Source organism: Phoxinus phoxinus, assembly GCF_949152265.1.
Source record: "Phoxinus phoxinus genome assembly, chromosome: 13".
NCBI lineage: Eukaryota > Metazoa > Chordata > Actinopteri > Cypriniformes > Leuciscidae > Phoxinus > Phoxinus phoxinus.
The window spans coordinates 7,010,474-7,031,687 of NC_136888.1; the positions used below are offsets into that span (position 1 = coordinate 7,010,474).

General features: G+C 38.7%; 2 protein-coding genes across 8 annotated transcripts in view; one reads left to right on the forward strand and one right to left on the reverse strand.

The window, feature by feature from the left end:
• LOC307009107 (uncharacterized protein) overlaps positions 1-21,214 on the forward strand; it is an 82,366-nt gene that overhangs the window by 46,011 nt on the left and 15,141 nt on the right. For 3 of the 7 annotated variants that reach the window (XM_079632557.1, XM_079632565.1, XM_079632558.1), the window contains exon 1: positions 14,633-15,989. The exons of 3 other annotated variants lie outside the window; for them this stretch is intronic. In XM_079632557.1, the coding sequence (XP_079488683.1) occupies positions 15,938-15,989 (52 nt within the window). In that variant the 5' untranslated portion in view covers positions 14,633-15,937. Of the gene's footprint in view, positions 1-10,346; positions 10,835-14,632; positions 15,990-21,214 lie in introns of those variants that run through there. One more of the 7 variants, XM_079632559.1, reaches the window with a different exon arrangement.
• On the reverse strand, positions 1,670-4,186 carry LOC307009504 (sterile alpha motif domain-containing protein 3-like; the record flags this gene model as incomplete). The annotated part of the gene is made up of 4 exons (XM_079633296.1): positions 1,670-1,999; positions 2,392-2,481; positions 2,897-3,058; positions 3,266-4,186. The coding sequence occupies 4 exons, from the start codon at positions 4,184-4,186 to the stop codon at positions 1,670-1,672; spliced, it is 1,503 nt and encodes a 500-aa protein (XP_079489422.1).

Consider the following 21,214-nt stretch of genomic DNA (forward strand, 5'->3'; position numbering starts at 1 on the left):
GACAATCACCAGTGACAACTGGAGATTCACCAGTTGTAAAACCCAAAGACTTAAAAAATATATATTTTTCACGTTTTGACGTGATATAAGCAATCGTTAGATTTAATCAGCATGATAGCCTACTGCAATGCTTCCCCCCACCCCCCGAATTTGGTCAGAACAAAAGTGAATGTTACTTACTTGTTCAGATGACATTTTCCGATGAAAATTCTAATGTTGACACTTTCAAAAAGTATACTCTGAGATTGCTGATGACAGTAACGTTACAGTATCCACAGCGACGCGGCAGCCTCAATACATTGTGTTCATCCGCGCTGTTTCATGCCAATTTACTACCCACGCACAGTTAATAATTCCGCGAATAACTGCAATTGCAGATTTCTAACAGAGATGGCGACAAAGAGGAAAAACGACGGACTGCAGCTTTAACATCAATTACTCGGGTCTAAAAGGTAACTGAGTTTATCTTACACTGTAAAACATTTCAAGTCTGTTAAACTTAGAAATGAAAGTTCACCTGCTGCCTTAAAAACATGAGTTAACTCAACTTAAATATATTCTTTGTTTCAACTCAAAATGTTGTGTTTTACAAGTTATCTAGCTAATAAACATATGTTGTTTCAACTTGATTCTCTGAGTTTAAACAACTCTGACAAATGTTGTTTCAACTTGATTCTCTGAATTTAAACAACTCTGACAAATGTCGTTTCAACTTGATTCTTCAAGTTAAGACAACTTACTAGGTTACATTATTGAAAACACATAATACACATAAATTGTCTGCTCAAAAATATTTTTTATTGTAAAATGTTCAATATTGCATAAACTTAACATTGGTTTTATGACACAATTCATGTTAGGAAAAAGGTTTTAAGTAAAGGATTATTTTTAAAGAGTTTCATTGTCACCTAGAATTTTATAATCATGTCATCTTTCACATACAGGAACAAAGAGTCTTTGCAGTTAACACCAGCAGTTGTTGTACACTTTAAAACGTTTAAATTCAGCTAAACTAAGAAATGACAAAACGCTTTAAGAACAATTTCATGTCATTTCTACCCTTGCAGAAGTGCAAAGTAACAATAAGTGTCCCCTCAGCAAAAGCTTCAGATATTCTCACAAACTACCTTGTATTAAAAACACATCTAAACATTTATGCTTGATATTTTTCAGCAGTACTTGTGTTTTACTTGAAATGGTCAGTATTATCAAAATTCATATTAGGAAAAAGGTTCTAAGTAAAGGATAATTATTAAAGAGTTTCATTACGTTACCTAGAATTGTATAATCATGTCATCTTTCACATACTTTCTTACAGGAACAAAGAGTGTTTGCAGTTAACACCAGCAGTTGTTGTACACTTTAAAACGTTTAAATTCAGCTAAACTAAGAAATGACAAAACGCTTTAAGAACAATTTCATGTCATTTCTACCCTTGCAGAAGTGCAAAGTAACAATAAGTGTCCCCTCAGCAAAAGCTTCAGATATACTCACAAACTACCTTGTATTAAAAACACATTTAAACATTTATGCTTGATATTTTTCAGCGGTACTTGTGTTTTACTTGAAATGGTCGGTAATATCAAATTTGAACAGTGTCAAATAACTGAAGTGTCTTTCAAAGACTGCAAATGTAACATGTCCCCTCCGATATTTGTTTGAGACTAGTCTATAATTTATATCTCAGCAGTTTGTTTCGTAGTCCATGTATCTTGGCAGAGCAGTGGTCAGTTTTAATCTTCATGATCACTTTCTGCAGGAATTCGAAGGAGTACCTCATACTGCGAGGATATTCAAGGTTAAGGCAGTAGATTGTGCCCATTAACAGAGCAAAGCCAGTGGGTATGTCTCTGAGATTATGGAGAACAATTGTCTCCTCTACCACCACAGCCACGTTGGAGACATCAAGTGGAAATGCATCATTCAAGACACCTTCGTGTCCAATCAGTAGTCCAACACGCATTCCCTTCATAATGACATCCAGGGTTTCACCATGAACCTAAAACAAATGGACAGTATCAATCCTAATTTAAAAGGCATGTAATGGATTTGGTGTATAAAATGATAGAAATGGTCCAATAAAAGAATGACAATTGCACTAAGCCATATCATGATTTTACTTTATTTCAAGGCTGGGATGACAGTCAAAACAAGCCACTGCAGAAGCACTAATTAGGCTAAAAGCCACTGTACGGTCAATTATTTATTATATACAAAGACTAAAATGAAGCAAATTAATGCATTATTATTGACTCTGGAATGAAAAGACATTTCAAAATCACAAAAACAAAATCATGACTTTTTTTTTCCAGTGAATACTTTTCCCCCCCTACTACTCTGCAATGAATTCAGTATCATTTGTATGTTAACAATGTGTAAATGTTTTCTTACATCACACATCTTGATTATATCCGAAGTATCCTCTGAAAAGAAGCGTGGAAGACCAAGTAAGGCAGCTGTTCTTCTGTTCTGATTTGTATCCTACGAACAAATTATAAACAAGACTGAGTGACTGGCATTATACAAATTAGAATCCCTATGTTAGTAAATATTGAATAGGGTATCAATTCAGATGTCCCGATTCTATTTCGATTCACAAGATCTCGAATCTCAAATAGTTATTGTTTTTGACCCATGTATTCTTGTATTGCAATAAATGTTGACACCCAAAATTTTAGATACCACTGAAATTTAACAATTCTCGATTCCATATAATACCACAGCTAAAACTACTAACATCAATTTCAAAGATTATTAAAAACAAGTAAACAGTTTTTAATTAAAAAAAGAACAAATCATTAAATAATAATAATGAAATAATCAGTGCTTTTCAGGTAGGCCTATTAAAAAATGTAATTAATCAAATGTAAAATAATTAGTTCATTGTTGTTCATACCTCCTTATCAAGACACTGCATTACACTGCTAAGGCTCAACCTCCTGCTTGACGATACGGCTACTTTGTACAGCTCTAAAAGACTTGGCACCAAGGCATCTAGTCCATTTAAGAATGACTGCAGTAGATCGGTGGTGACTAGTCTATTGAACTCTCCACTTATCTGAAACAGACACATAAGACAGCAAAGATTGAGAGGGAAAAGAGCGACAGATAATAGTGAGGGATAGCAAGTACAGATGAAAATTATTACACAGGCATATGTGAACCTCAAATTCATTTAAATCAGCCATGTCACTACCCATTTTAGCAAATACATAATTTCCTTGTAATTTATCTTGCTGTGAATGTTTGGGTTGGCACTGGTTACCTGTCTCTCATTGAAGAGCGCAGGCCATCTGTCCCTGACTACAGAGATGAGTGGCTCGTCACCAATGATTTCCTTTCTTCGCTGAGAGAATGTTGCAGTCATCAGTTCATCAAGAAGCTGCAGGTCTGGATCACACTTTTGGACCTCTAAAAGCATGGTCTTCCGATTCTCCTCTAAAGTGACTGCAGATTGTCCTTCAGGTAGATTTGGCAAGTAGTGGATTTCTCCCTTCTTTGACTTCTTGACTGCCTTGCAGCTTGTCTGTCCATGCTTTCTTTTATTTACAACAACTGCAGGGCATCCAGCTGCCATCAACTTCTGACGGTAATTGCCCATCTTGAATTTTAAACTGAAGACCCAGCAGTACCATCCTTTGGCAGAACCTGGCTCTTCGAGACAAGGGTGCTCTGCTACAAGAGCTTTGGCTACACTTTCATACTGATCTTTACTAGGATATGGAGTGTATTTTGATATCATATCAGCTAGTTTGTCCAGTATTTCACTCTTAACACCCTTGGAGATAACAATGACTGTTCCATCTCTGGCATGGGAATCATTTGCTGCTCTCAGTTGAAGTTCAACATCATGGGAGAAGTCAGGAATTACAAAAGGACCAGGCCAATCCACTGATGAAGTAGTAGTTGGTGAACTCAAGCTTGCAGAATCTAATGTCGAATGAGAAACTGAATCAGAAAATGTGAACAAAACTTTCAGTGTTGCTCGATCAGTTGGTAGATCTTTGATATCGGTCAAATTGCAGAGTTCATTTCCAAAATCTGGATCTTCAAACTGTAGAATGAAGTTTCCTTGCAAACCCAAACTGGTGCGTAGTGCTGCACATAATTTCTCAACTGACTCAGGCAAACTCTGCAGGGTAACACGCCTTATTTCTTGAGGTGAAATAATAACTCTGAGAAGCATCTTGGAGGAATCAGCAGCCGTAACTAGATGACAATACAATAAAACAAAAGCAAAAGGTCATAAAAGTATAGAAAAAAAGTAGGGATGGGCATTTTTAAAAAGAATTGTATTCAAATAAGTTTATTTAAATGACGTTTAACGAGAAAGACGTTTTAAGTTATCCAATTCTGAACAAGCTTACATTATATCTAAAGTTTTTTTTTTAGTTTATAACATTAAACAATATGTAAACAAAAACGTAAAAGAGCCAAAGTATTTAAGCTCAAGCAGAGCGAGCGGGAAAAAAACGCTAATAAAGCAGACGTCGACAGTTATCTTACAGAACGAACATATACACTCAAGTCGGTTATTGTGTTTATAGTTTCACGTTCAGCAATATCCACATGCTCGGATGAGAAAACATGCTCTGCTGACAGACATTGCAGAGACACAAAGATAACACAAAGGTTCTTAAACCCTCAACGAAACTTAAATGAAGCATATGTCTCAAAATAATTTGCTATCTGATGAGGTATCATCTCGGATCACCTGGGTTACAACTGTGCTTACCTGCTGTCGTGAATGCAGTGATACAAGGATTAGTTCACTTTCAAATTAAAATTTCCTGATAATTTACTCACCTCCATGTCATCCAAGATGTTCATGACTTGAACATGACTTGAATGAAAAAATAAAAGGTTTTTGATAAACATTCCAGGATTATTCTCCTTATAGTGACTTCAACAGCTATCAAACGGTTTAAGGTCAACATTGCAGTTTCAGTGCAGCATCAAAGGCTCTACATGATACCAGACGAGGAATAAGGGTTTTATCTAGCCAAATGATCAGTTATTAAAAAAAAAAAAATGTATATGCTGTATAAACACAAATGCCTTTTGATAGCTGTTGAAGTCACTATATGGAGAATAATCCTTCTTTTCGACTGAAGAAAGAAAGACAAAAATATCTTGGATTACATGGGGTGAGTAAATTATCAGGAAATTTTCATTTGAAAGTGAACTAATCCTTTAACGATTGGTGAGTCACAATGGGACATTCTGCCATTCTCAACTGTCCCAGATCTTTAGTTAGCGTGCTTGTGATTTATCATGGGTTCATTGCATTTATGGCTAGCAAAGCAACGTAGTAAAAATCTAATAGTATTTTTATTTTTCAAATAATAGCTAATTACAGATCAAATATTTTAATATTTGACTATTCGTGCACATCCCTAGACAAAAGCCATGATATTGTACAATGAATAAAGAACAGCAAGGACTGAATTAAACATATTGTGTCATTCTATTAGGCCAACAGTGAGTACACAAATAAAACAGTAAAAATAAAAATATTTGTAAAAGTTCACCTTACCTTATTTTATCTTATCATGAATGTCCTTCATATAGCTTCTTGGCTGACTCTGGAACACTCTGTAAGGTGACACGCCTTGAGGTGACAATAACTTCGAGGAGGAATCAACAGCAGTAACTGTCAAAACATAAATAAAAACAGTAACAGATATCAGAAGCAGCAATATAGACAAAGGCCATGAAATTGTACTCAAAGAACTGTATGGTCTGCATTACATTTGTTGCGTGATTGCATTAGGCTTGCCGTGAGTAAACAAGTTAAACAGCAAGATCTTAAAGATTTATATATACCTTATTGTAACATGAATGTCCTTGGAGTAATGAGCAGCTTTACATCAACAAGTTATGCGACGAGGGGGATGTAGTCATTCAGCTGTTCAGGTTGGACAGCCACAGTTACTGCAGGGTCTTTTTTGGTGAGCTGGTAACACCTTAGATGTTCCAAGAAGCCAGCTGTGAACAGTTCAACAATGAAAAGTATGCGACCATCCACTATACAGATCTCGAGTACTTTCCCAAAATCTGGTAGTCCACTTGTGTGCCCAACTGAGATCACCATTCCTTTGGAATATTTTGTTCCATTTAAATACACGGTGGATGTGAAAGAAACAATGTCCAGACCATTAAACTTGTTCCATATTGACACCCTGATAGCAGCATCCAAGATGTCCACAGATACAACAGATACATGACCAGTTTCAATGCTTGGTTTAAAAACACTTGGCATCTCCAAATAGTATGCCAACATTAGTTGATGTCTTGTGGCCAACGTGTGCAGAACATTTTTGAAGTTGCCAGCTTTACGGACCACCTTTTTAAAGAAGGAATGTTTTGCCTCAAATCTTAGTGTCCAAAATTCAATTACGGGACCAAATTTTTGGATTAACATGGGATAATGTTCCAAATAATGATGTTTAGGACGTAATTTAGTACATGGAAAAACTTCTAAAAGCAACTGTCGATGGTCAGAGATTTTGGCTTGCAGGTAGCACAGGGTTTCTGTTGTGAATGAGGAGCTGGATAACAACTCAACAATGTCTTTTAATTCAAGAATTATATTCCACGTTTTTTCCCCCTCTGGAATACAGTGGCCAACCAACAGTGGAAGAAATCTCAGAAGTGCCCAGTTCTCATGTCCATTGCCACCGATAGTTTTGTTTTTGTGAAAGTTTTTTTGTATCGTCTGGGGTCTGTTAGTTTTGTCATAGAATTGAAAGGGGAATGTTTTTGTTCTCTCATTAAGGTCATTCAATGTAAAATACTTCTTAGCAATCAGATCTGAGAGGCATATGCAGAGCTCCACGGGTACAATTCCTTCAAATGCATCATGTAGAAAATCAGGTGGAAATCCTTTTGCAGCATGAAAGTGAGCCAGTCTGTTTAAAGGACAGTCTCTCTTTATACCATCAACACAAGACAGATCACTTTGCTTAAGCACATTAATGGCTTCATCGAACAATTTTGGTGTTCTCAAGGTAAAAACCCCACTTCTGACATTATACTGCTGAAGATCTACACGATTTGCCGTACAAAATCTGCAAAACTTATCAACATTGAAAGACTCTTGAAATCCAGAAAGTGAGTGTGCACCCAAATTGTCTGCAGATACATACAAAACTGTCCCTTTGAGATTAGAGCCAAGACTCTGAACAAACACACCTTCTCTCTCAAGGAGCTCAAGATCCCTAATCAGAGGCTCTAGAACCTTGCTGTAACCATATTCTTTTATGTGTACAGTTTTGCACAACACAGCTAGATAAATTGATGATAATGTTGAGCGAAGTCGTATGGGTAAATTGGCAATCACCCAATATACCCCACAAATTTTGTGTTTTTTTTTTGAAGTACCTAACGGATTACAAATTTCGAAATCATCAATATATAGTCCAAGAGCTATACCCTTTTCTTCAGAGAGGATCTTGTTTTCTTTAAAATATTCTCCATCTCGAATTGAACCGTAATTACCTTCCTGTTGACCGGATCTCTCTAGTGTCTGAAGTACCTCTTTTCGTTCCAAAAGTTTACTGAGCAAATCTAAAATAGGAACATAAACAAAAGTATGATTTTTTTCTTGTGCATTTAACACATACTCAACTGGTTCAATAACAGAAAAGTTATTTTTATAAAAAGATTGTCTTTTGCGCTCCGTGCCAAGAGGCCCCTCCCTTGAGAGCAATCTGAGTGGGTTCAAAGTTTGTAACTCTTCAGTCAATGAAGTTACAACAGAGGCATCAACACTGCAATTATTGTCTTTCAAAATATTATCAATGACAGTCTTTATGTTTTGATGAGCAAATTCTCCAATGTCAAATAACTCATCAACTATTTCCTGTACTGCTGAATTTGATACATGTAAAAGTGTTTGCATGCGGAGAAATAGAGATCCCAACTGATTTTGGATGGTCTTGCCATTTTCAAGTCCAGATCCAGTCGCCTCAAATACAGAATCAGTTTCAAGATTATCTTCAGTGTCTGAAACAAAGTCGTCTTCAACAACAGGCACAGAAGCTGCGAGATCTGCCACAAGCTCTGGTCTGAAATTTTCTAAGGTGGAAGGCTTATGATAGCGACTTCTATGAGAAGTAAAAGTAGAAGTAGTCTAGCACACTAGACTTGAAAAAACAACCTGCAAATGGACAATTAACAATTTCTTTGTTTCTCAAATGAATCTTCAGATGGATGAAATATTTGTAAATGTCACAAGGCTCTGAGAATGTGCATAACTCACAGGATAATTTGGTTAAAATCCTGTATCCTTTTTTATGTTCTTTTAAATGGTTTTTAAGTTCGGCTTGGGTTTGAAAAGTTTTGAAACAGGCTTTATGAATACAGGTGAGGCCTGAATTCCTTCGATGGTGACCATGACACTCTTTGTAGTGCTGTAGTATTCTTCCCTGACCATTAGTAGAAAATGCACAAAACTTACATCGCCACTTCATTAAGGGAACATTCTTGAAATCTGTCAAGAGGAAGAAGAAAAAAAATTAAGAAAAAATGTATTGCACATTCTCAATGTAGGTCAGTGAAATGCTTAAAATCTAATATACCAAGTTTTATTATATAGATGGAGGTTGATATTTTAAGCGTCTTTGCACTGCATTACTAATCTCTACAAAGATCAAAATAAATCCAGTACCATTTTAAAAATCAAGCGAGAGAGCAAGACAGTTTGAAGACGGTGAGAGGGCGCGCGCGCGCGGCCGGGGCTCTTTCTCTCTGCTCATTCTTTAAGTATGCACCCTGTCACAAGCGCAGCAGTCAGTCATCTGTCACTTACCAATCAAAATAGGCCTTGGCGTGATAAAAATTCGCTTTTGCGGCCGCAAAATAAATAAATAATTCAATGCAGGAAAAACCTCGTTTCATCTTCTCTATTATTCAGCCTTTTAAATTTCGCGTGGTAGTCAGCTCCCTGTCACGTGACAAAGGAGCGGGAGTGATTGACAGTTAATATCAACCAATCTAAAAACTTGCTTTAAGTTAAGAACATAAGGATGAAGTTTGATTGGTTATGTAACGTTGTCCGGCCACCTCGTATCATAAGGTAAAGGTACACACTATGCAGTAATTTGTGAACGTTTTGTAGAGAAATTAAAACAGGTCGCACCACAACCATTATTTGCACTCGCCCAAATATATTTTTAGGTCGCACAGATGAAATTTCGCGAGCATATGCAACCAAAATGATCGCAATTTCGAGCCTTGTATTAGGAATATATAATATTGGCAGAGTTTTAACATGCTGACTGTCCTAGCCGAACGCGACGCGCCGTTTGAATGCTGTAACGTTATAGCTAGAGCATGATTGACAGCCGCACGCGGAGGGAAGACCAGTTTCCGTGAACTTGAATTATTTAACAATGTCAATATTCTTAAGTTACGTTACCACACATTAAGCTATGGAATGTCTTTAGATTACTTTTAAGCACTAAATCATTATATCAGATCGCATCAGGCCTTATCTTTTGACTGAGTTTTGTCGACGGGCGGAGGCAGAACGAAATGTGACGAAGGCGGCCACCTCATAATTTTCTAGGCCGGAAAAACCCTGCAGTATTTTCGGATTGTTTAATTTATAAATTCATGTTTAAGTCCTAACGTACACTAAACATAATCCCTCAAACATGATCATCACCATGTGATTTCCACTTAGCCCAAAATGAGCTGTGTATTGTTGGCTAAGTTAACTATGGCAACGGACATTTGTTCAAAGGAAAACAATGCTTTTCCGCTCCAGTAACTTAACGTTATACGCGTACACTAAACTACACACCCACCAACTAACAAAAAATACGGTATAAGCTGTGAACCAAAGTGATATCTTAAATTATTTTACCATTTGGTGTTCTGGTAAAAGGTGAACTAGTGAGGGAAAACACCATGGTGTCGTTAAATTCACAGAGCACGGTCAATGTACTGCTTACAAGAATTAAAACGTAATGTCCTTTATTTATAATTACAAATTAAAGAGAAAAACTCACCTTCCACGTATATTTTGTGTTTTTCAGCACGAATTCGCGTAATGACTCCTGCTGGCAGCTGCGCTAACTCAAAATGGCGACAACTTCTCTCTGTGTTTTCGCGGTATTTGCTCTGTATCACCCCTCCCCCAACGTTAACTTACAGCCACGAGTTAAATGAACATTTACAAGCCAGACAAAAATCACAAGTAGTCAACATAATGTATAACTTTAAGTTATTGTTTTTTAAACTTATACACTTGAGTTAAATTTCCACAACTTATCATTGCAATTGGAGTTAAAGACAAGAAGTAAGTTCATATAACTTAATGGGGCTATCATGTTTTACAGTGTACCTTCAACCTCCTTTCAAGGTGCCATGTGACAGGAGTGAACTCTCTGGCGTACTCGAGCAGTCGCTCCTTCTGCCACTTCAGCAGCTCGTTCTGCTCTCCCTGCTGGCAGTACTGGAACAGCAACCACACCAGCCAGCCAACATCGTTTTCTATAAGCCACCTGAAGGTCTGACCGGCGTACTTCCTGAACACGATGACCAGCTGACCTTTCCACAGCTCACCCCCGGACCTCTTGGCAGGCGCCTCTGCTGTCTTGGGATCCAGCCATGTAGGGTCAACAACGGTGCTGGGGGCCTCTGCCACAGAGTTTGCTGCCTCTGTACACTGCAGCCTGGCCTCTCCTTGCCGGTACAAAACGATGTTGGGGTACTGGTGTTGCTGTTGATGGCTGACCAGCGAGAATTTGGTGGTCAAGCTCTTCCTGCAGACATCACAGTCAAAGGTCTCCTTGGCGATGGCATGGATCTTCAGATGCTTCGTCAGGTTGGACTTTTCATTGAAAGTCTTGTCGCACACCCTGCACCAATGTCTAGGCATCTCCATGTTTCATCGGGTACAGTAAAACATGAATAAATTAGTAAAACTAAAAAGCAGATAAGAGCTTAAATAAATTTTTAGAGACCCTGCAGCCCTCGTAAAAGTAGTAACCAAAAACAGCCCATTCATTAATCACTTTGTTTTTAGCATGCAAATCGCGGTTGACATGTTTACACCAAGGTTATTTTCGTAAGCGAAAACTGAAACTAAGACTAAAACAAATGGTCAAAAAAACATTTTTGTTAACTGAAATAAAATAAAAAATTCATAATAAACGAAACTAACAACAGTTACGGAAAAACTAACTGAAAATAATAATTAGCAAACATAAATAATCGTTTTCGTAACTAATAAGCTCTTTGGTGGAAAATCTGACCTTTGGCTGTTTAAGGAAATGGCTGATATGGCGCTTCATACGCATGAAGTTGCTGAGGCGATTAACCACTGTCCTGTGACGCGCTCAATAAAGGAACGTAACCTAGAGCACATCGCTAGTGCTAAGCGGCTGTTCATAAAGGATGCGTCTGTTTAGTTGCAGTGGAATGGGAAATAACACAAGGTAATGAGACGCAAGTTGGACTTCTTTTAACTTGAGCGCAGCATTTTTAGAATGCCGTTTCATTTGTGAGACGCGGGTGCAATAGCAAAACAAGTTCGTCAAGCACAAAAAAAAACTTTAACTAGGCTACTACTGTATGTTTGAGATGTCATGTTTTCATGAAGGTTGACAGGCTGAAATGTGCTGTTATCTTTGTTTTTACAAAACATTTACTGCTAATACTATTATTGTCTGTGGAGACATTTCCCTGCAATGTATGGAATACCACCTGGACACACACACACTATCTTTGTGGGGACTTTCCATAGATGTAATAGCTTTTATACTGTACTTACTGTATATTGTCTCCTTACACTAACCCGACCCCAAACCTACCTGTCACACTAAACTTTCTGCATTTACATTTTCAAAAAAAAATAATTTTGTATGATTTATAAGCTTGTGTACCTCAATTTAGGTCCCCACAGTGGCATGAGTCCCCCTGTGTGTAGTCAGGTTTAAGTCCCTACCAGGATAGAAGAACATGTACACACTCTCACACTGCAATAGATACTTTATTATTTAATCACACTGGCTTTACAGCAGGCTGTGTTGGCTGTAGTCAGATGAATTGAGCTGTTTTCTTTGAGCTGTTTTCTTTTTTTTTCTTTTTTTATAAATGTACCAGTGGTCACTCTGATACACATTGCCATTGGAAGCTCCTTGTAGCAGCCGACGTTCCTGCTGGATCCTGCAGCCTATTTGGCAACCTCAAGTCAGGGGGGAGGGGATACACTGCTCTACAGTAATTTGAAAATGATTGCAGTACCAGTTTTGGCCACAATCTTACATACGGTTCCTTTAATGTTTGCCCAGATTACAGTTAGCTCTTGTGCAGACATCTTAATAATGAACATAAATAATGGTTTGAGATTGAACAAAGCACCAAATAAATGGAACTTAAAAGTATACAAGAAAAAATGTAAAATTCAGACAAACTAATTCATATTAAAGATAAAAATCTTGTTCAACATGCCTAGTTTACTTTTTTCAGCTGTAAATGTATCAGAGTGACCTATGTATTATTTTGTTTATATAAATACACACATGCATGTATATATTTGAGAAAAATTTGTTTTTTATATAAAAATAGTTCTATTAATATATAATTATTAGGGCTGTCAAAGTTAACGTGTTAATTACGCGTTAACGCAAAATCATATTAACGGCACTAATTTTTTTAACGCGCGATTAACGCAGCGCTTATTTTCTGTTTGACCTGTGGTGGCCCAACCCCTAGTTGGAGAAATGGAGTATTGCCAACTTAGCGACATTGCAGACACCTTTAGCGAATTTTTTTTTTTTTTTTCTCTTCACAAAAGCGCCCAAACCTTATTTAGTTTCTGAGAGTCACCGTTCTCTCCCAGCACGCGCTCGCACCTCTCTCTCTCTCTCTCTCTCTCTCTCTCTCTCTCTCTCTCTCTCTCTCTCTCTCTCTCTCTCTCTCTCTCTCTCTCTCTCTCTCTCTCTCTCTCTCTCTCTCTCTCTCTCTGAGCGCCATCAGCGTTTCTCACAGGTTCGCGTTTAAAGTCTGTGTAGAGAGAACGGTGTCGTCTTAGCGGCCTCTAATTTAATAACAAATTATCCTTTCGACGGAAGTGAATCAATCAAAACTAACTTTAGCTGGAAAATAACATTTTTCAAGAATCGCTATAAAGCCAAAAAACAATCTGTTACCTTAAATTAAACTGTACTACTGTAAAACCGCTTTGAAACAATCTACATTGTTAAAAGCGCGATATAAATGGAGGTGACTTGACTTTGAGCGCAGAAGGATAAACGGGGTCCATGCGAGCCCCATAGTCAGACTTGAACATTTTATTTGACAGTGACTGCTGTCACGTGACTCTTCTTCCACATTGACCATTGTTGGTACAGCTCAAACTGTGGCACGTAGAAGGAGAGTCATGCACAGAAATAAACAGAGAAGATTATTATTAGATACAGTGATTTTTTTAGAAGAAGAAAAAAGATTAATTGGTTTATTGAACTTACCTTGTTTATTATGTTGTGACGAGCTGTCATGCCACATTTACCACAGTAGCAGCTCAAACGGGCATGCAGGAGAGAGTCATGCACAACAAGGAACAGAGAAAACCAATATTGGAGTGATATTATACATGTTTATTGTGTTATTCATTTCAACAGAATTGAATCATATAGATTTAAGTATAGATAATTATATTTGTATAGATATTTTACTGATTGGCTAGACAAAACAGAATACAAAAGTAGAATATTGTACATATCTATCCATCTATCATTTTATCATATTTCATCTGTTTACTTGTATTTCCGTTAATCAGAGAACACATGCAAATGTGTCGTTGAATTATTGAAATATTAACTTAAAGTGCAAGTGGTAGGCCCACTTTTTGTAAATAATTTAGGTGTAAGGGGTTTGGCTGACAAAAAGTGCTTAGTGTTGCTGAGAGAAAGAAAGCAACTCGATCGCCTCCTGGAGGAGAAAGGAAGAATGACGAGGCTGAGCTGTGCTTTTCCTTTGCCGCACTAATAGCGGACAAAAGCCAGAGAGAAAGCAACATGTAAGAAAATCGATAGAATTTTACAGGATAAAGGAAAAGCCTTGTTGAAGTGATGATGAAGCTGTACCCCCCTTACAGCACCTGGTATTCCCAGGCAGTCTCCCATCCAAGTACTAACCAGGGCCGACCCTGCTTAGCTTACGAGATCGGGCGTGTTCAGGGTGGTATGGCCGTAAGCGAGAGTCTCAGCCGGTAGAGGGATATTTAAAGAAGACACACCAGCAGCAGCACTACACATGACGGACCGCATTGACACACGTCCCGAGCTGCAGGAAAAGACCCCTTTCCCCCTCAAGTGCTTTGAAGACTTTTTTTCTAAAAATATTTGTGTAGTTTTGAGCTTATTTAATGCTGCATGTGGATCCTGCTTCCTCCTCTGCTTCAACCAAGCGTGACAAAAGGTTTCTCATAGGCAGAGACTGTTTAAAAGCATTTATTCAAAGGGGTCATATGGGTCAAAGACGAAAATGGGGTTTCAAGTAGGGGTGCACCGATCCGATATTAGGATCGGATATCGGCCGCGATACTGACAAAATAACTGGATCGGGGATCGGAAAAATTAACAGATCCACGGGCCTTTTTTTTTTGGTCGCAGCAGAACCTTCGTCATTTGTCTGCTTCACGTGTCGCATGCTAGAAGCAACATGGAGCGAGCCAGAGAGTCGGCTGTGTGGAGATATTTCACGCTTGCCACGCCAACTAGTTCGTCGGCTATTTGCAATGTCTGCAAAGTAAATGTTTCGAGGGGAGGTGGTATTACTGCAAAGTACAATACTACTAATTTAATCAAGCACATCCAGAAACACCATGTTAAGGAGCACGCTGAATTCCTGCAGCTCAGCACAACTAATGGAGCGGACAATAACGTTACAGCCCAGCAACTAACTTTGCAGGATGCATTTCAACGACGCGAAAAGTTTCCGATGGAAAGCTTGAAAGCATCGGCAATTACACAGAAAGTTGTAGAATTCATTGTTTTAGATGCTCAGCCAATGTCAGTTGTTGAAGATGAGGGCTTCCGTCGCCTACTGGGACACTTAGAGCCGAGGTACTCTCTTCCATCACGCAAGTATTTTTCCGAGACCGCACTGCCACAACTGTACAAAAAAGTTTGCGAACACGTCTCGAAAGAGATTCAAGATATAAAAGCTATGATCTTTTCTACAGATATATGGAGCTCTGCTCAATGTCGCTTTTAAGTTTAACAGTCCACTGGTTGGACACGAGCTGTACACCACACGGTGCAATGCTTCAAGCTAAAAACTTTCATGGTTCACACACCAGCGATACCTGACCAGTGGCACATTCCTTTGAATAAAGTGCATGTCATACTCCGGGACAATGCAAGCAACATGAAAAAGGCCATGGACAACATGGGGGTGCGGAGCTTAGGCTGCTTTGCTCACTCATTGCAGCTTGTAGTCAATGAGGGACTACTGTCACAACGGAGTGTGAGCGATGCCATTGCAATCGGTAGACAAATTGTGGGGCATTTTAAACATTCTCCACTTGCGTATTCAAGGCTGCAAGATATCCAGCTCCAGATGCAAATGCAACCTAAACGCCTTGCAACAAGACGTCAAAACAAGAATTCTACGTACTTGATGATACAGAGTCTGCTGGAACAGAAGCGAGTCCTCTGTGCTTACATTGCTGACCATGACCTGCCCAGTACACTGACCGCTAATCAGTGGGCTTTGCTAGAAAAAATGAGCATTGTTCTAGCACCATTTGAAGAGCTAACAAGGAAAGTAAGCTCATCGACTGCCTCCACCGCTGACGTCATTCCAGCTGTCACCGTCCTCAAACGCATCCTTGCTAAAGAAGGCGATGCAGATACTGGCATCAAAACAATGAAAAAAACCCTGCTTCAAGCTGTCAACAAACGCTTTGACACTGTGGAAGATGAACCCCTATATGCACTTGCCACCCTGCTGGACCCGAGATATAAAGACAGGTAAGATAGTGTAGCCTCATTACATTAGGTCTATATTTATATATATATTATTAGTGATGCTCCGATTGATCGGCCGATATTGGCTAAAAATAGCTTGATCGGCGAACGCCAAAAGCGCCGATCAGAAAAGCCGATCACGTGACGTAAATTACTCGCGCAACTTTTTTCCACCTGCATGCGCGGCGCACGGTCACACAACAGCAGTCCAGAGCTTTTCAGTGGCAACATAGTGATATTACCGGTATATGCGCTTCATGAGGCACACACGCGCGGTCTCTTGCTCTCTCTGCCGTGCACGCGCTACGCGGTTTAGAGTACAGTTTCTGTCTCGCAGGCGCGCTCGCTCTAGATTCCGGAGATTTTAACTAATTCGCGGGCATCGGTGAGCCGCTATCAATATGCGGGAGACTCCCGGAACTTCCGGGAGGCTATTTTTTTGGTGCCCCCTCAGCTCTGCGCACAGCGTGTGATGATGCGCGTGATGGGAGCGGCGGCACTGTCTAGAGAGCAGGGGTCTCCAACACGGCGCTCGCGAGCTGCCAGTAGCTCGTGGCCTGACTGGAGGGAGCTCGCTAAGAGGCCGTTCACATATCGCGTCTTTTGCGCGCTCAAGTTCGTTATTTCAAATGTAGGCATGCGGCAAGCGCGCTCATTATAGAAGCGATGCGGCCGTTTTGTCCACGCGCAGCGAGATATAAAATATCAACTTCAGAATTCAGCAAAAGCTACTAAAACTTCTTTGTCGTTGTGGAGAGCGCAGTGCATGGTTGCATAGCAACGACAGACGCCACGGGAAAATCGGACCGAATTTTACTATTAAAGGTAGGGTAGGTCAGAATTGTCTAAAAAAAACTTTTATTCAAATTTGTTTAAACTGTCTTTATATACCAATGCATAATTAAAATGCAAGTACTCTGAAATAGAGAGTATAAAAAACCGAGTGACTCTAGTGTATTTAATCTTCAATAAACACAGCTCATTAATTCCATTCACTCCCACCTAAAAACGGGTGCGCGACTGCGCGCACTTGGGCAGAGCCAGTAATAACGGCGGTAGTCATGGCGACGGAGAGTGACAGTCGCGCAAGCCAATCCTGTGATTCGTCCCGAATGGAAATAATGAGCTGTGTTTAATGAAGATTAAACGGTCTAGAGTCACTCAATTTTTATACTCTTTTTATCAGAGTACTTACATTTTAATTATGCATTGATATATATAGAAAGTTGAATCAAATTTGGTAAAAAGTTTTTATATAAATCCTACCTACCCTACCTTTAATAATAAAAGATAAGATAATGTGCATTGTAAATGCCAGTCATTTATCTTTTTTTGACTCATTCTTTTTATTAAAAAAAACTATTTAAAGGCTGAAATATGAGGTTTATCTTTTTATAAAACCTTTTTTGTCAAAACTTTATTTGCACTTGTACATGTTAGTAGATAACATGTTGCAAGACACTCTTTTAAAATCTAGCCATAATTTATGTTATTATTTTAATGCTTATGTAAACAAAAAGTGCATATTGATGCAAATTTTATTTGTTATTTGCTGGTTAATGCGTCGTGTAGGTCTTAAATGTCAATCTTTATGATCTTAAAATGTCTTAAATTTGACTTTCAAAAGGTCTTTCATGAATTTTTGTCTGATTAACAACCTACTGGTTTTGGGGTGTAAAAATAGTTATTGCCACCTCATAGTTACCGGTAGTTTCATTTCTACAAATGGTGCAAACTCTGCTAGATTATAGATAAAAGATTCCCATTCCTCTGCCATTCTGTGATCGGCAATCGGCAGATCATGATTTTGGTGATCGGTAATCGGTGATCGGCCTCAAAAATGCTGATCGGAGCATCTCTATATATTATTATTACATAATAATTTTATATAATAAGAAAATTATGTATAATATTTTTTTTTACTCTCCACAATAACACTTCTACTGTATTTGATGAGATGCGATGCTGTAAATTTAAACATTTAGAATATAAATTATATAGGCTTTCATTCTATAAATAATTTATGCAAATTAATATATATATTACTTTAATCAGCCTCAGGTTTTTTAGTGTCATCAAGTGTTTCATATTTATTTAGCCTATATTTTATTTCTGTTTCAGATACTTTACAAGTGCACAATTTGCAAAGCATGCAAAAGATGCACTGACAGGGGAACTAGAGGAAGATAGATAGATAGAGTCTTTATTGTCCCATAGGGATAATCATTTTCACACATTTTTCCATTCTCCATAGCACAGAAATAAAACATATAAGGAACATATAGAACATATAACACATATCCAAGTGCATATACAAACACACAACTCATTAAGACACCTACATAAAAAAAAAAAAAACAACAACAAGGCAACTGAGGTGAGGGGGCAGTATTTACAGTTTGTTCAGCACTGTGATGGCGGTGGGGACAAAACTTTTTTTGAAGTGTGCTTTGGTCCAGGTTAGTGCTCTGTATCTGCGGGAGTAGTGTGAAGAATTTATTCAGGGGGTGGTCTGTGTCAGCTGCTATTGCGCGTGCTAGGCGTGTGATGGCTGTGTCATTCATGTCTGATAAGCTTGGTGTGGGAAGATTGATAATCTTGGAGGCAATATGTGTGATTTTAGTGAGTTTGTTTTTACAGGTGGCAGTTAGCATTGTGTAGAAACAGGTTGAGCAGTACAGCAGGGTGGGTTGAATGATACTTTTGTAAAGTAGGAGCAGGAGGTGAGGGGCAACAGAGAGGGCTTTTAATTTGCGTATTACATGTAGTCTTTGTTGTGCACGTTTCTGGATGGCAGTGACATGTTCCTTGAAGTTGATTTTATTATCTATAATTAGTCCCAGGTATTTAAAGCTGCTGACCTGTTCGATTGGTTGACCGTGAATGTGGGTATGGTTCAGTCCAGGTGGTGATTTGGATGTGTACATGACCAACTCTTTTGTTTTGTCTGTGTTTAGTTGGAGGTAATTGTTCTGACACCACTGTGAAAACTGTGAAATTGAGTCCTGATATGCTGTGATGGAGTTGTTGTTGTTGAGTAATCCAACTATGGCAATGTCGTCAGCGTATTTGTAGTAAGTAGTGACAGGTGATGGGCTATTGCAGTCGTTGGTGTACAGGGTGTAGAGGAAGGGACTGAGAACACAGCCCTGTGGGGCACCAGTGTTGGTGATGATGGTTGATGATGTTGTTGAGCCAATTCTAACGGTCTGTGGTCTGTTGCTGAGGAAGTTATGAATCCAGTGAATGAGAAGTGGGGAGATGTTGAGGTAAAGTGATTTCTTGATGAGCTGGTGACGTTGGATTGTGTTGAAAGCGGAGCTGAAATCAATGAAGAGGACTGAAGCAAAGTTTCCAGATGTCTGTAGGTGTTGAAGAATAGGATGGAGAAGGCATGCCACTGCGTCCTCCGTACCTCGTCTGGGTCTATATGCAAATTGATGTGGGTCCAGGTGTTGTCTGACAGTTGGCAAGATGAGGTGGAGGATAAATTTTTCCAAACATTTCATGATTATGGGTGTGAGTGCAATTGGTCGATAGTGGTTAGGCTCTGATGGGCGGGGTTTCTTAGGGATAGGTACAATGGTTGAGGTTTTCCAGAGGATGGGTATTGAGGCTGTCCTATATGATTCCCAGAAGATGGTGTGGAAAATGGGAGAGAGCTCCATGGCACAGAGCTTAAGCACCCTTGCTGGGATGCCGTCTGGCCCTGTTGCCTTGCCAGGTTTGCACCTGGCCAGCTGCTGTCTGACATCCTCCTCTGTGAAGGGGGGGTGTGTGGGTTCTTGGTGGGGGAGGGCGCTGAGCAAGTCCTCACATATGGTAGAATAGTCATGGGTGTCAAACCGAGCAAAAAAGTTATTTAGGGTGTTGGAGGAGGTTAATGGGTCTGGTGCTGTGATGTGGTTCTGTTTTTGTTTTTGTTCCTGTCCAGTTAGTATTTTGACTCTTTGAAAAGCTTGAGGAAGACCTGAGGAGCAGCACAGCTAGAGCATCACAGGCCGCAGAACCACTTATGCAAGAGTTTGACCAAATTGTGGAGGAGTGTGAAGCAAGCAGCAAGCAGTTTGAGCCCTGCAGTCCAACTGCGTGGATATCTTGCAGAGAAAACCGTCGCTGCCTCAGACAACCCATACCAGTACTGGGGAGTCAACAAATACAGATTACCTTGTCTTGCTGCCACTGCCACAAAATACCTCTGTGCCCCCTGCACTAGTGTAGAAAGCGAGAGAGTGTTCAGCACCGTTTCCAACATTGTGGATGAAAAGAGAAATAGACTCAGCAGAGAGAGCAGAAATGTTGTCTTCATGAGAAAGAATTTGCCATGGCTGATTAAGTGAGCATTCACAGGTCATGTTTGTGATGGTGGTGTGACACTGCACTACATGTTTACAATGTTTGGTTATTATTATATGTATGTGTGATCAAGTTGTTGTTCGACCAACTTTTTATTTGTTTATTCTCAGGTTCAGCTGCTATGTTGCATTTTAAATTCCTGTTTGCAGGACTTTGCACTTTAGATGTTTTACATGTTTACAATGTTTGGTTACTGTTTGATTACTATTGTATGTTCAACCAATGAATGTTTTGTTTCTTGTGGCTACATTTTATTTATTTTAATTTAAGAGTTTGATTACATTATATTTTAGATTTGAATGCACAATTGTTAAATAACAAATTTACAATTTATACATTTATAATAATTCAAATATTTGTTTACATGTTTACAATGTTTGGTAACTGTCAGATTACTATTGTATGTTTGACCAATACACTGTTTTGTGTTTCCACTGCTATATTTTATTTATTTACATTTATTTAAAGAAGTTTGATTACATTCTATTTTCGATTTGAATGCACAATTGTTTTATAAATAAATAAGAATTCAACACATTACATACATCTGTTATGTGCCTTTAGTCTCTTAAAAGAAGGTATACAGTTTATTATTAATTTAATAATAGTATCGGTATCGGGTATCGACAGATACACAAAGCCCAGGCATCGGTATCGGTATCGGGACTGAAAAAGTCGGATCGGTGCACCCCTAGTTTCAAGCATCAAAAAATAAATGTGTAATAGAGCTTAAAAAAATGCTTTTTTTTTATTTAATTTAAATTTAAATACTGACTATCATGTTTTTTTTTTTTTACCATGGTTTACAGAAGACACCCACTAAAATGTAATTCAGTGTTTTTAAAAAATCATTCTAAGCTATATTTCAAAAA